Here is a 14,096-nt window from a genome sequence, read left to right as displayed (position 1 = left end):
GTTTATTATTGCACCTCTGTCCGTTTCTCTGCCTCACTGTTCCATCTTTCATATCCGCATTTCATTTCCTTCTGTACCAACATTCCGCTCTCTATCATTGGCTCTGCTCTGTCTAACTTTGTTCCATTCTTCCATATACACTCTCATACTCCCTCCCACAATGTAACTGTTTCTGTATCTATCTCAGCCGCTCTTTGTCTCTCGATCTTTCTTTATTATTTCTATCATTTTCGCTTCCTCGTCGCTGTCTTATTCCCTCTCTCTCTCTCTTTCTATCTCTCTCTTTGAATCCATATGTTTATTTCTCTCCCTTGCTCTACCATCTACCATTCTGGTCATGTGCTTCTATCTATCATTTCCCTGTCTCTCTCTCTCTCTCTCTCTATCTCTCTATCTATCATACTCACCTTATATCTCGTTCTTACGCTCTCTCTCACTCTGTGCCGCATTTACTATATATCTTCCTATATCTCTTTCTCTCTGTCTATCTCTCTATCTATCTCCACATTTCTTTATCGTTCTCTCATTCCACTCTCTCTCTCTCTCTCTCTCTCTCTCTCTCTCTCTCTCTCTATGTATCACTCCTTCTCCCCTCCCTCTCTCTCTCTCTATCTGAATAACCCCTTTCTCTAGCTGATACCTGCACCCCTTAAGCGCTGCCCCTCACATTAGTTCAACATTTAATGGGGCGTATGTGTGCCATAATTTTATGCCTCTCGCCCAGGCTCATCCCCATGTAGCGCCGCCCACTCCATATACATATTTATGCACATATTTATCTTCATTCTTTTTTCACAGGGTCGCAAAATATTTAGTGCAAAACTTTTTGTTTGTCTTTGCGCTTTGGCGGCAGCGGAGGCGAGGTGACGCGGCGGGAGGGCGCACAAAAAATTGTTGGCCAAAGTTTAATGAGCCACATGACCCCTTTGGTTTTTCAGTTAGCCCCGAGTTGTGCTCGCCTTTGCACCATAAACTTTGCAATGGGACCCATCGCCAGCTCGGCAGCTCAGCAGCTTGACCAAAGTGTTGTTATTGTTATTGTTATGGTTATGGAGGTCTGTGGCGGAAAAGTTTTGCCAAATTGTCGAGCAGCTGAAAAAAAAAAAGAATTACAGAAAAAATAGTATTAACTGCTTGGGCCGCAGCAAACTATTTAGCCATAAAGTTAGACGTACTGCTGGGCATGTTTTATGCATTTGGACGGGCATGAAAATTGTTTTTCATTTAATGTTGACAACAATAAAATGTATATGCACACAGACACACAGACAGACAGGCAGCTGAAATATGTAAAAACTCTCAAACATCCTGGTCCGAGTCATCCGATTGTCCTTGAATATGTGCTCAGTCGCCTGGCTGCATTTCGCTTTTGCATATTGTTTTCGAGTATTCAGCTGGTTAGCTGTCCGAGCTGTTGTTTGGGTATTTGCAATAGTTTTCAATTCGCCTTTGTTGATTTCTTTATTGGCTCATGCATATGCAGAGCGAGCAGAGCTCGGACACTCGGACAATGGCAAACAAGGATTCAGGCAGCCAGCCAGGCAGACACTCGAGTGTTTATCGTTATTGATTGCAGCCGGTGAAATATGAGAAGTGTAAGTCCCTGCCAATATCAATTCCCATTGAAATTCCCATCCAATTCCCTATTTCAATGCCATCCAATTTGTCTTCCAAATGCAAATTCAATTTGCCACTAGAGAAAGACGTAGTCCGCGCGCAATTCTTGACAGCTGCGTTTGGGCGCCTTGATTCGCCTCAGATAGCAATAGAAAACGGTCATCATCACGATGAGCACCAACTGTAATCGATATACACGATAGGCACATTAATCGCTCCAAGTGCTTACACCCTCAGGCTAACCAGTAAAATTGGAGTGATTAGCTCAAGGTGAATGAATCGCTCGCCTTTTCCATTCACATGGAGACAGCCCGTGGAATGCAGAGTATGGGTCGTTCGGCTTTCAGCGGTGAAGCAGCTGCGTGGTAATTCCCCATATGCGAGCAGATAATCATCGGGGCCCAGGGCGCCGCAGCACTTGTACTATGGCAGAGAACTCCAAGTGGGAAAGCGAAATTGAGTTGAGGAGATCAACTCACCTTTATCTCATAGCTGGTGAGGCTCTCGCTTTTCGCCCATTTCGCGTGGACTTCGTGGACGAGCGGATAGGTCTGTGTCAGCACCATGTTGATCATTAGCTGCAGCCAGCTACAGGCGAGCAGACCTGTCAAGTACTGCAGAAGGATATCATATAATATCGGAGATAACAATAGAATATCGAATACTTCACGACTTACAGTGCGCAATGTCTTCAAGTTCTGAAAGAGCAGCAAGATAAATCCCAATATTAAAACGATAGACACTAGCAGAGACCCCGCAAGCATACAGGCTTCATATTTCACAAAATCACAGTCTGGAGTACCAGAATAGTGGTAGACAATCACCGAGCAGTGGTGGACATCGATGATGGCTGAGATCTTTCAGTGAAGTATATCAACATGTATCAATAGATTTGTACATCTGCCGTACGTTAACTAACCCAGCATGCGATAATGAACAATAGGATAAGCCAGCGAAATCCAATCAATGACCAGTTCCTCCCAGGGGCATTGACTGGCCGACCAATTCCCAGACTCAGCGCCGATTTATTTACTGCCAGCTGAAACGGAATGGAAACACAATATCAAAGGAAATTAGCTACAATATATGCAATAGAACTAGAATATAATAGAATAGAAGCTCTATGACGGTCTGGTTAAACAGACTGCAAATATTTCTATCATCTAATTTTGTGTGTGTGTTTTTTTTTTAAATGCCACTAACTTGTGCAAATTAAGTTTAATCATAGCAAGCTGTACCACTATAGACTTGAAAACCTCATCTATTGAGTTTCAGACTATTTCACAATCAAACTGAATGCAATAGAATTTGTTCTTCTAAAGATCTATGTCAAAGGTATGGTCTGCCTTCTCCACAGTTGATGTTAAGCACAAAGTTAGATATCGAAATATTATTTGATATGATTTCTGTTAGACAAGGTAGCTATACTGCTTTAAGAGTTCTTAAGTATAAAGCTCAAACTGGCCTAGGTTCTTGAAGATCTGACATCATTTAGCCGAGCTCTGTTGAGACAAAATCGGGAAATTCTTTATCCCACTTCCAAATATTCAATTTTATATAAGCACTTACCATCTTTTTTGTGTGTATGAGTTCTGTTTTTATCAATGGCAATTAAATATATATGGCAAACAAAAACATATAAATATTTGAGTTTAAATTGCTTTTGAAGTATTTAGAAAATGTAATTGAATATTATCAGGTGTACAAACAACAAACAAAATATCAAATAACTCTGCAGCCTAAACATAGATATTATATGCAGGAGTAACATATGTATAAATATAAAAAAAATTAAAAACAGACAAGAAATGTCAAGTTGCCACGCTGAAGCGATTTGTGGAATTTGCATAGATTTGCTGCGGTGTTTGCCTCGGTTTCGCTTAGTTCAGTTTTGGTTGGATTCGGTTCGGTTCGGTTCGGTTCATATGAACGTCTCCAGTCTATGGAATTTTTTAATCAAACAGTTGCCATTAATTACTGCAGAATTCTGCCAGCCACATAACAGACATTTTTTCGACGGACTCCAAATGAATGAAAGCCAAAAGATGGCAAACGGGCAAGAGCCAAGGCGTGGCCAATACTCCTGCTTCACATGTTTTTGCTGCCTTCGTTGTGTGTGGGTGTGTGTGTGTGTGTGCGTGGCAGTAGCAACAAAAAAGATTGCCACGGGCTAAACCGCAACGCAGCCAGTGCTAGCTCGCAACCAGAGAGTGATAGAGAGAGAGAGAGAGAGGGAGGGTGAGAGAGAGAAGGAGAGATAAGCAGAGTGTGGTCTGGGCGCTGTAGACCCATTCAACACAACTAAAAATCAAATTAGGTGCAAACGAGCAGCCGTCAGCGCGCGGTGGCTGCCAGTGGGCGTGGCCGGCGCCCAATGTAATGAATAATTTATAATGCAAAAGCGCTAATATTTTTTTGCTTTTATTTCTGTTGCCTTCGCTCTTAGCTGAAATTAAAATTTTGTGGCTTCGCTTTCATACGCCAGTTAAAGCCAAAGATTCTTGTTGTTCTCAGCTTGCAGCACATGAACTGCAGTTGGTAGGTCGCGGAGGGGGAGAGGGTGGGCCGAGCTGGGCTGATAAATGTGCGTGTGCTGGTGTCAAGTGCACGCTCGTGAATTCAATTTGATATACAAACTGATTTATCGATGCTGAGCAGAGAGCTGTAGTAGAGCTACGCCCACTCTCCCCCCTCCATCCCACGACTCGACTCGACTCTTTGCGACTTCAAGCACTGCCACACGCCATTCATAAGTCAGTCAGTCAGTGGGCCAACGAGCTGCAGCTTCTTGGCGGGGGGAGGAGGCGGCGGTCGAGCGGTCGGGTGGTCGGGCGGGCTCTGTCTGCTCAAGAGACGATAAAAAATTACATACACTTGTAACTGTTGCTGGCTGCAGCCCCTAACAAGGTTAATTTGTTGCGATCGCACAGCGCACTGTCATTTATCTTCGCTGTCAGCGCCAACTCTATGAGGCAGCCAGGCTCTAATTTGAATTTAACAAGCTTCGCATCGAGAGCGTGTCCTCGGTTAGTCACTCAGTAAAAGTCATCCAGCCAGGCAGGCAGCCAGGCAGGCAGTCTACTAGATGGCAGTCAGTGAGAGTCTATCACAGCGCTTTGAAAATTAAAAATTTATTGCCAGACGAGGTGTCAATCATCGCCTCGCATCGCAATAAAAAGTAATATGTAACGGGAACACTGAATGATGACGAACAGCTGAAGTGCGGCAAGTCGAATTTGAAATGCTCTAACAGCAAATGGGGAGAGTGAATGTTAAGAGATTTTACGTTATGTTAGAATGTCTTTGAAAAACTTTGTTATCTTTCAATGTACCGAATATATAGTTTTATTTTTAATTTTTTACATAACTCTTTTTTTACGTATTATTTTACATAAAAAGAATTTTATACAATATTTATATATCTATTTTTTAATCATAAATATTTTTAAAAAATATTTTTTATTGATTAATATGTATATTTAATATATATTTTAATATAAATAAATATGTATTATTTATCAATAATATTGAAGAATTAAAAATTGTGCCTCACTAAAAGTTGTCATTGAAATTTTATAATAAATACTTATATATTTCTTATATTCAACATATTTAAGATGAGCATTAAAAAGGTTTTTCCAAATTATGCATAAAGACTTAGTTAATTACTACATATTTTCCATTCACTATCAACATTCTCCACATCTATATATATTCATAAATACTCAACTCTTTTATCATAGACTTAGAAATCAATATTCATAAAATGTGTCTATTAATAAAACTCAATAATTATCTACCATTCGCATTTGCCATACGCTATAAATTATCCATGAACTTTCCATATATATAGAGAGAGAGAGAACCATTGTAGGTCATCCAAAAGGGCATCTCAGTGCATTTGCCCATCCAATCACATTGACCACAACGCAAGGCAATTCACATATTCGCCATGCCCTCTGTGGAGCCATAAAGAGTCGAACAAAAAATCCCGCAGGACTCGGAGGACACTTCATCATCAATTTGTATCCGTGCAATGTTTCAATTTCACTTGTTGGCTTCTCGATTCTCGATTCTCGATTGTCGGTTGTCGCTTTGTCGCTTTGGGTTTTTGGGGCGACACTTTTATGGTTTTCAGATTTGTGCTCATGTATCCACTAGATATCATCCATTTTTTATAGACTCTCGCTTTCTTTTTTTGTTCCGGGTATTTTGGGTTGGCAAATGGCAGCTGGAGTAATGACCGTTGCTTGTTTTCTAATTGGAAAATTCTTAGAGAAATTGAAAAATTTCCATAAAGCTGCTGGATGAAAATGAATGCTGGACATTCGCCATTTGCCATTCGCCAAGCGGCGCTTTGCGGAACATTAGATAATAGTTTTTATTTTTATTTCGGCTCTAGTGTGCGAAGCTGGAAATAAAATTTTGTTGCATATTTTGCGGCGTCGAATGGCAGCCACAAAAATGAATGAAATCGTAAAATGCAGACACGCCGGACAGCCAGCCAGCCGGCCGAAGGGCTAATAACGTACACTCAAAAACCGGATATGCCACAGACCCCCAAAAACCCAACCCAATGCCCAGTTACATCTAAGCTCAGACAAGCTCTCCTTCTCCCTCTCTCTCTCCCACTCTCTGTGTGTGTGTGTGTGTGTGTGTGTGTTTGCATTGGCATTTAAGTGCTGAAACGAGTTTTTAGGGCCAGAGCAACGTCTAACATAACCTCAATTTGTTTGTGTGTGTGTTGCCTTTGTTTGTATTTTGTTTGTCTTTTATCTGCGTCTGTATATCTGTTGGCTCCTCCCTCCTCCCTCCCTCCCTCTGGTTTCTTTTCGCTCTTGCATTGCAATTGCATTGCCGCTCAGTTTTTCTCGCGCTGTGTAAATATTTGATTTTTGCATTAAAGTCAATTTGCTTTCATGATTCCGTAATTCATTGTTTACCCGCGCTAACTTCTATTACGCCTTCCGCCACGCCCAACACTTGGCGTGTTTAATTTGCCAACATTTGCCGGCTTTCTCACTTCTGCTATCTCTTTCACACTGCCCCCCTCTCTCTCTGTCTCTCTGTTGGTTTTATTGTTTCTTTTTGGTCTTCGACCCGCATTTCCGCTGCACTTCCTCCTGGCAGCAGACGCAGTGATATCCGCATCATCTTTGTTTGCTGCCCCGCCCCGCCCCGCCCCTCTCAGCCAACAGCTCACATTGTTGTTGGCTTTCACGTCCTGGCTGCCTGTTTTAATATGCGCACTCAACGTTAGAAATTAAATCTGGCGCTCAAATGTTATTTGCGCTTTTCGTTTATTTATTTATTTATTATTTGCTTGCGCCTCGCCTCGCCTCGCCACGCCTCCTGAGAGTTCCTGCTGCTGCTGCCACCCGGCATCCACCCACTTTTCATTAGGTAATGCATAATAAGTACGAGTATCCGAGTCCGAGTCTGTATGTGAGTGTATTTAATTTATGTTCACTGGGCCAACAGAACGCAGCTCTCGTAAAGATGCGGATAAACAATGTGGAATGAGTCGCACTTGCGGCAGCAAACAGTTTCTGCTGTTGTTGGCTTTAGATTATATTCTCAACAAAGGCGGGATTTCATTCGGTTTCAACGTTTCTATATAGAGAAATTATAAATATTTAAATATGATTTGTAATGAGATCTATGAATGGGACCGTCTGTGTGAAAAATAAAGGAAACGAGAAATTATAAGTATTTAAGTATATAACTAAATAGAAAGTAGAAAATGAAAATCAAGAAAATTATATGGTATATAGTATAAGTCATAAATATTTATAACTGACTTCAAATGACAAAATGTCTTATATATAGAACTGTCTATATATCTGGGATCAGAATCTATTCCTCAAATACTTAAAAAAATATATATATATATTTCTATACATATATATGAGGTCGATGCCTGAGAACTCCTGTGTTCGTTAAGAGATCATAATCAAATTTAAGTGGAATGAGCTATGATATCGCACTTGAATGTTTAGTCTGACAAACTCTTATTATAAAAAAAAATTTAATTAAATATACATAAAATTATTTTATTGAATATATTTTTTAATATATTTTATTATTTTATTTTAATTTTTAAATTATTACTTAACCTTTATCAGACTGCCACTATGGTAAATATATCCTATTGAAACTGTTCAAGATTTGGCTCTACTTTAATACAAGATTCCTTGACTACAAGTACGCAGTTAATGTTATTCTCAACAACATGTAGAACAGCACGTTAGACAAATAAACACAAACATATGCATATGTATGTAGTTTTCCCATTAGCGAAACTGGCGTGAACATCAAAATTTACATGTCTCACGCAATGGAATATAAGTTTAAGAGGCCACAGACTTTGCGTTAAGACCTCATTCAACAGACATTTCACACGCGCATCAACATTTTATGTGCCGACCCAATGAACCCCCCATTGATACGCTAACCTACCGAAGACTGAAATCAAATATTTCGCTATGCATTACGCAGCACGCTGAGATGAGAGAGAGAGAGAGAGGGGAAGGAGAGGTCGACTGGCAATGCCCTCGCTTGGTCTATCATTCGATCATTATTCGTATTATAAGAGGAGCGATGCCTGCAATTTTAACGAGCTTACGCATTTTATCGTCCACGCTGCTGTCGCTGCAAGGACAACGAAACGAAGCATATCCATAACCGCATTCGCATCCGCATCCGCATGCTGTTGGATGCCTGCTTGTCATCATCAGGAGCAGGCGATGCCAATGCAGTAAAAAAGAATCTAATTTAGTGCGCGGTTTGCATACAAATGCCTTGCTTCATGTTTACGTGACAATGTCGGCATATATTGATATGTGTGTGTGTGTGTGTGTGTATGCGTGAGTGTGTGTCAATTGGCAATTGATGTCACGATAAACATTGATTTGCCACAAGGAAGAAACCAATTTGGTCTATGCATATTTTATTAATTGTTCTGTCGCAACATCTTCAAGCTGCGCAGTTTAATCAAAATTTGCGAAATTCGCATTTAAAGTTTTTAATGACTTTTCAAACTTGGCTGAAAGCGAAGCCAGCGATTACTGTTTGTTGCAGTTGTTGCAGTTGTTGTTGTTGTTTGTTTGTTTGTTGCAGCTGTTTGTCTATTGCATATGCAAACGGCATTTGGGAGTTGCTAACAAAATGCAAACCGCTAATCGCGTTACACGAAACTTTCTACAGCCAAAGGTGCGCCTGGCAATCGAGTGCGAAATTCCGCATACGCCACGTGTGACACACGTGTGCGAGTGTGTGTGTCTGTGTGTGTGCCTGGCAAAGCATTCAAGTCATTTCCGCTTAAGCAGTCAGCCACAGCCATCTAACTAGCAGCCAGAGTCGCGCTGACATGACAGCCGCGTGCTGTTGCATGCCGCAAAATGTTGCTCAGAAACCGACTTAAATACAAACAAACATGGCCGCCATTGGCGACCAGCCGCGACAGCGCCTGGCCAGTGTGGGGTAACGCCTAAAACCGGAAACCGGAAATTTAAAGCTATGCCAAGCAAATGAAGCGAACTTTTGCCCAATGTTGTTGCAGTTTCAGTTGTTGTTGCTGCTGTTGCTTGACTGACTGTTGCTAGGTATTTTGTTGGCTGTTGTTGTTGTAGTCAGACACTGCGGACAACTGCACGTTGCATTGTGCAAAAGTTTAATTACGAATTCGCTGCAATTTCTTTTGCAATTGCTACAAAAGCGCAAACAACTTTTTTATTGATATTGTTATGGAGTTTTGGCCTGTCAAGTTGTTGACGTTGTTATTGTTGTTCTTGTAGTTGTTGCTGTTGCTGCTGCTGTTGCTGCCAATGTCAGATGTCATGTTATGCTAAAGTTGTACTCTCTCACTCCCTCTCCCTCTCTCTCGCTCTCTGTTTATTGCCGTCTGCCTGCTGCCGTCTGACGATTTTAAATGCAAATTGATTACTGACTTCGGCCAAAGTTGACGAGCTGCTTTCAGTCGCTAATAGCCAATGTCACATTATGCACATTTCAGCTGACAATGCGACAAACGGATGAAAACACATACACACACACGCACACACTCATATTCAAGTGAGCTTTCATAAAAGTTACAGCTGCATGTTCAAGATATAATTTAATTGTTTCTCGTAGAGGCTCTGCACATAAATACGAGTAGTCATATAAAACTCAGCTAGATCTTGACTATCGATAGCAGTCAATTAATCGACTATTAGCAGTTATTATTGATTGTCAGCATATTTAAAAAATTTTGATTCATTAAAGGGATAGATATTGTAAAAATGGTGTCATTGATAACTTGTTATCAATTAGTATATAACGTTTTTTTTTCGATTTTTGTTCTTTTGCTTACAGAGCTAAGGCTGTGCTAGTTATCGATAGCAATTGAATAATCCAAGGTAAGTGCTTATGGGTATTCCATATCTATGCAATTCGTAATCTTATTTATCATACTTAATTATTCATACTTAATTCAAAAACGTATCAATTATTATTGCAATATAAATTAATCGCTTGTTATCGATTTTGGGGTGTCCTCCATATCCACAGCCCAATTTTCACATACGTAAATGCAGCTCATTAAAAAATGCCTATGGATAATTATTGCTGAATCGATAACAGTCGATTCGTACCCGGCTTAACTTAAGCTCTCTGGATTATATTTAAAGTGCAGGAAAAATAAAGAAACATCCAGTCTGCACACAGAATGTCGCGCTTTCACTTAACCCAGCCAAGCCAGCCATAATACTTCAGTGCCACTCATGCTTTTATTTGCGAGTATATATATTATAATATATATGCATATATGTGATCGATAAACCTCAGGAGACAGCCACGACAGACATCGATATAAAATTGTCATAAATTTCATTTTAACTTTTGTTTTTGTGCGCTGAATAAAAATTGGCATGCAGAAATGCCGCGTTGAAGTGGAAAGTGCCAAATGCACACACACTCACACACACACACACACACATGCACACATGCCACACTTTTATGCCTGCTGCTGCATGTGGCATGCAAAAGGCTGCGCCCCATTGTTGCACTCTCACAACTTTTCCGCATGTGCATGGAAAATTTTATTAGGTATGCAAATGTGTCAACTTTATTTGCAATATTTCGACACATTTCGACACTTGTTGCCATAATGAACTCAGCGTGCAAGCGAGTGTATGTAAGTGTATGTGAGTGTGTATGTGTGTGTGTGGCATGCATATTTCAGTAGCTGAGCCTCACGTAGCTGGCAGCACACACAACTGTTGCACAACTGTTGCCAATGATATGCTAATAAAGGCCGCGAATCGTGCATGCAAATTGAATTAAACTAAATGACAATTGCAGATGATAGTTTGAGTGTGTGTGCGTGCATGTGTGTGTGTGTGTGTGTGTGCATAAATTGCTGCTATTGTTTAAATATTTGCCAACATTATTAACTTAATTCAATTGGATTTCCATTAGAGCCGCACGCACACAACTCAAACGAAGCTGTGAGCTATTTGCATAGCTAAAGGTACGAGACGTCGCCCCCATATCTAGATAGACAGATAGATATGTACATGTCTGTGCGTGGGCTGTCTGGATCTCTAGCGTCTAGCTGGCTGGCAAATCAAAGACCTGTCTCTGCATAACATATGCGAAGGCTAAAGATGAGGCCTTGTCTCTATCGCTGCGGAGTCTGTTGACTTTTGGCAATCGAATTGAATTGCAGCTGCAAATCACACAATAAAATAATTGATTCCATTTGAAATGCACACACACACACACACAACGTTTGACTTTGGCAGCATGCGGGTTTGCATGCATGCATACGCACATACATATGTATGTATGTATATCCCAAGTCGGTTACCCACTCCAAGTGCTGACTGTGCTAAGAGTACAAATTTATTTCCATTGTTTGCACACACGCAGACATAGAGAACGAAAGAGAGACAGAGAGAGAGAGAGAGGGAGAGATGGAGTGATACTGAAACTGAAGAGCATCCATCACGAATTGCCACTGGGTTATTGATAAGCAGCAGTCCGTGCTTAGGCCTCCTTGTTGGCGGCCTGGGAGAGCTCCTTGCGTGTCTTGCGGCGCATACGCAAATTGGATATCAAACGCACCGTGCAGAAGTAGACCAGCTCCACTATGCTCAATGTGGATACGCCCATGAAGAGGCCCAGCAGGCCGCCACAATTGGCCAAAAAGTCGGTGGTGCCGTAGAGCTCGGAGCGGCGTGAGGTCAAAAACTGTGCCTCCTTGAAGAATATGGAAACGCGCGACATTTTCATGCTAAACGATAAAGAGAGGGAGAGAGGGAGAAAGAGAAAGAGAGTTCACAGATAGATGACCTTAAAGCGCTTGAGTTCCATTCGTACCCCTGCCGTTTCGCCTCATCGTCTTCTTCCGATTTGTCCTTCTTGGCAACTGTTTTATAGTCGAAGTCGGCCTGCGATATTTCCGCCTCATACGCAATCGAGGTGCACGAGGGCAAACAGTTGCAGTCCGTTTGCCCACGCACATTGTCGGCCTTGGTGGCCACGCTCTGGTTGAACTCCTGCACCAGCAGCTTGTCCTCAGCCTCGTTGTAGCACGTCAAGTTACCCAGTCCACAAACGGGCACATTTACATTGTCTGAGGGATAAAGCATGGATACCCGGCATTAGTCTAACGAACTCAAGTCAAAGAGTTCCATTGGAAACTCACGCGGCATAGAGAACTTGACACAGCCGCACTCCGAGAGCGTGAAATTCGCCAGACACTCCAGCTCACAGTTGGTCTGCGAGTAGGTGTTGAAGTAGCGCAGGCGACGCTCTCTCTGGAAGTAGCACTGTCGCCTGTGCGGCTCGTAGTGCTTCAGGCCGTCCGAGGTGGTGATAATCTTGGGTCGTATCGAAATGAGCACCTCCTGGTCGAAGGGTATGCGAAAGTATTGACGCGATGTCTGCGCCACCTCGCCAGGCGTGTGCAGCAGTATCTAAACCGGGAGATGGAGAGAGCTAGAGGCCTAGTCCGTTGACTCTCTGAATACTCTACCTTGAAACCCTGCACGGGACCACGGCACATATCATCAAAATCCTCCTCAATGCCACCCATAAAGAGGTACAAGCCCGCCTTGGCGCCAGGGCCCAGCACACGATGTGGATAGGTGGATTCATTGGCACTTAGACTATAGCCATCCTCCACAGTCCACTCGGTGGTCAAGCGATTCTCCTCGCGAAATATAATGTCCGGTATGATGCTGCACAGACCAAGATTTCGATTGATACGGACTTGGTCGAACTCTTCAATTGACTTACCCCTCGGCGCGATAGATCTCGGCTGGACTCAGCGCATTGAAGCTGTAGCAGACGCCATCCTCAGTGACGACCTTGTGAAAGATCTCCTTGCACTTGGTGGGCGAATTGCGCCACTTGCAATCCAAAAATGTGTCATTAAACAGGGGCTTGACTTCGGTCAGCGTATCAATAATCTCAATGCCCTTGCGTCGTGCATCGCCGACGGGTATGTCATGCAAAGGTGGATCGCACACCTGACTCACAGCATCGTAAAACAAATAGCTGTAAAGAGTTCAGATAGGTTTTTGTTAAGCTAACGCTGGGATGAAAGCGTTTTGGTTCTTTTCAGGAAATTCGCAGAGCCATTCCGAGCGAGTCAGTTACTCCTTCTACTAGATACTCACTCATGTTCATTGAAATCTTTAACTCCAGTGACATTACCGCGGAAATCGCGAATTTGCCAATAGGCGTTAGTGAAATTGAATACGGATTGACGCGACTTGGTCTCCGGGCAGACGGTGACGGTGGGGAACGGGATTTGCCAGACGGGCGTCGACTTCTCGGCAAAACTGACAATGACTGGATTGTTGTTCCACTTGTCCCAGATGTTCATGGTCAGCTTGAAGCAGGTGAAGATCGAGAGCAGAAAGACACTGACCCAGAACAGACGCTCCAGCCAGGGCCGCTTCTTCTCGCCCAGATACCGGATGCCGTGAATCGTACTGTAATCACAGTACTCATGGATGATTGCCTTGGCCGCTTGGAAGCCGCTGCCGTATTTGATCTGTCGCTTGGTATCCACCTCATCTTCGCTGTCGTCTGAGTTGGTCTCGCGGCAAGCCGAGGCCGATTTGGCCATCAAGGCGGCGCGCTTCCACTGGCTGGATGTGGCCAGCATTCCGGCATGCGGTGCCCGGGGCACCTCCAGGCCAGTGATGGGCGTCTGTGGCTGAGTGCTATTCGACGACATGACCGAGTCCGAGTACGTTAACAAAGTCAGGCAAGCGCCAGGCAGCGGCTCACCTTATATAGCTGGCAAATGTTGCTTCACTCTGGTCGCTGGGGTGCAACGCTGCCGCCCTCCAAGGAATTGCCCATTAAGGCACGCAGCTGCCGCATCACGCATACGCCGTGTGAAACCTACGTAAGTGTTGATGGTGTGAAATACTATTGTTCGCGCTAGTTTCCTTCATTTTTTTTTTTTCTTTTCCCTTTTT

General features: G+C 42.7%; 2 protein-coding genes across 3 annotated transcripts; both read right to left on the bottom strand.

Annotated features, from left to right (window-relative positions):
- Positions 1–575: 575 nt before the first annotated feature.
- LOC6581573 lies at positions 576–3,302 on the bottom strand. 2 transcript variants are annotated; one of them, XM_044009624.1, is made up of 6 exons: positions 3,187–3,302; positions 2,537–2,656; positions 2,295–2,474; positions 2,097–2,231; positions 1,861–2,040; positions 1,185–1,798 (listed from the first exon to the last, which is right to left on the bottom strand). In XM_044009624.1, exons 1-6 carry the CDS (start codon positions 3,187–3,189, stop codon positions 1,694–1,696), a joined length of 723 nt encoding a protein of 240 aa, XP_043865559.1. In that variant the 5' UTR covers positions 3,190–3,302; the 3' UTR covers positions 1,185–1,693. The 2 variants fall into 2 exon arrangements, with proteins under 2 accessions (XP_032587532.1, XP_043865559.1); XM_032731641.2 differs by lacking the exons at positions 1,185–1,798; positions 1,861–2,040 and adding an exon at positions 576–1,092.
- Positions 3,303–9,987: 6,685 nt separating this feature from the next.
- Positions 9,988–13,891, bottom strand: LOC6581572 (pickpocket protein 28). Its single transcript, XM_002007264.4, has 6 exons — positions 13,284–13,891; positions 12,901–13,161; positions 12,638–12,842; positions 12,308–12,578; positions 11,980–12,235; positions 9,988–11,893 (listed from the first exon to the last, which is right to left on the bottom strand). The coding sequence occupies exons 1-6, from the start codon at positions 13,847–13,849 to the stop codon at positions 11,647–11,649; spliced, it is 1,806 nt and encodes a 601-aa protein (XP_002007300.1). The 5' UTR covers positions 13,850–13,891; the 3' UTR covers positions 9,988–11,646.
- Positions 13,892–14,096: the final 205 nt, after the last annotated feature.

Source organism: Drosophila mojavensis, unplaced genomic scaffold (assembly GCF_018153725.1).
Source record: "Drosophila mojavensis isolate 15081-1352.22 unplaced genomic scaffold, ASM1815372v1 contig_74, whole genome shotgun sequence".
In the NCBI taxonomy this organism is placed as follows: domain Eukaryota; kingdom Metazoa; phylum Arthropoda; class Insecta; order Diptera; family Drosophilidae; genus Drosophila; species Drosophila mojavensis.
Note: the sequence above shows the minus strand (reverse complement) of the source record. Positions and strands in the feature narration are given on the sequence as shown.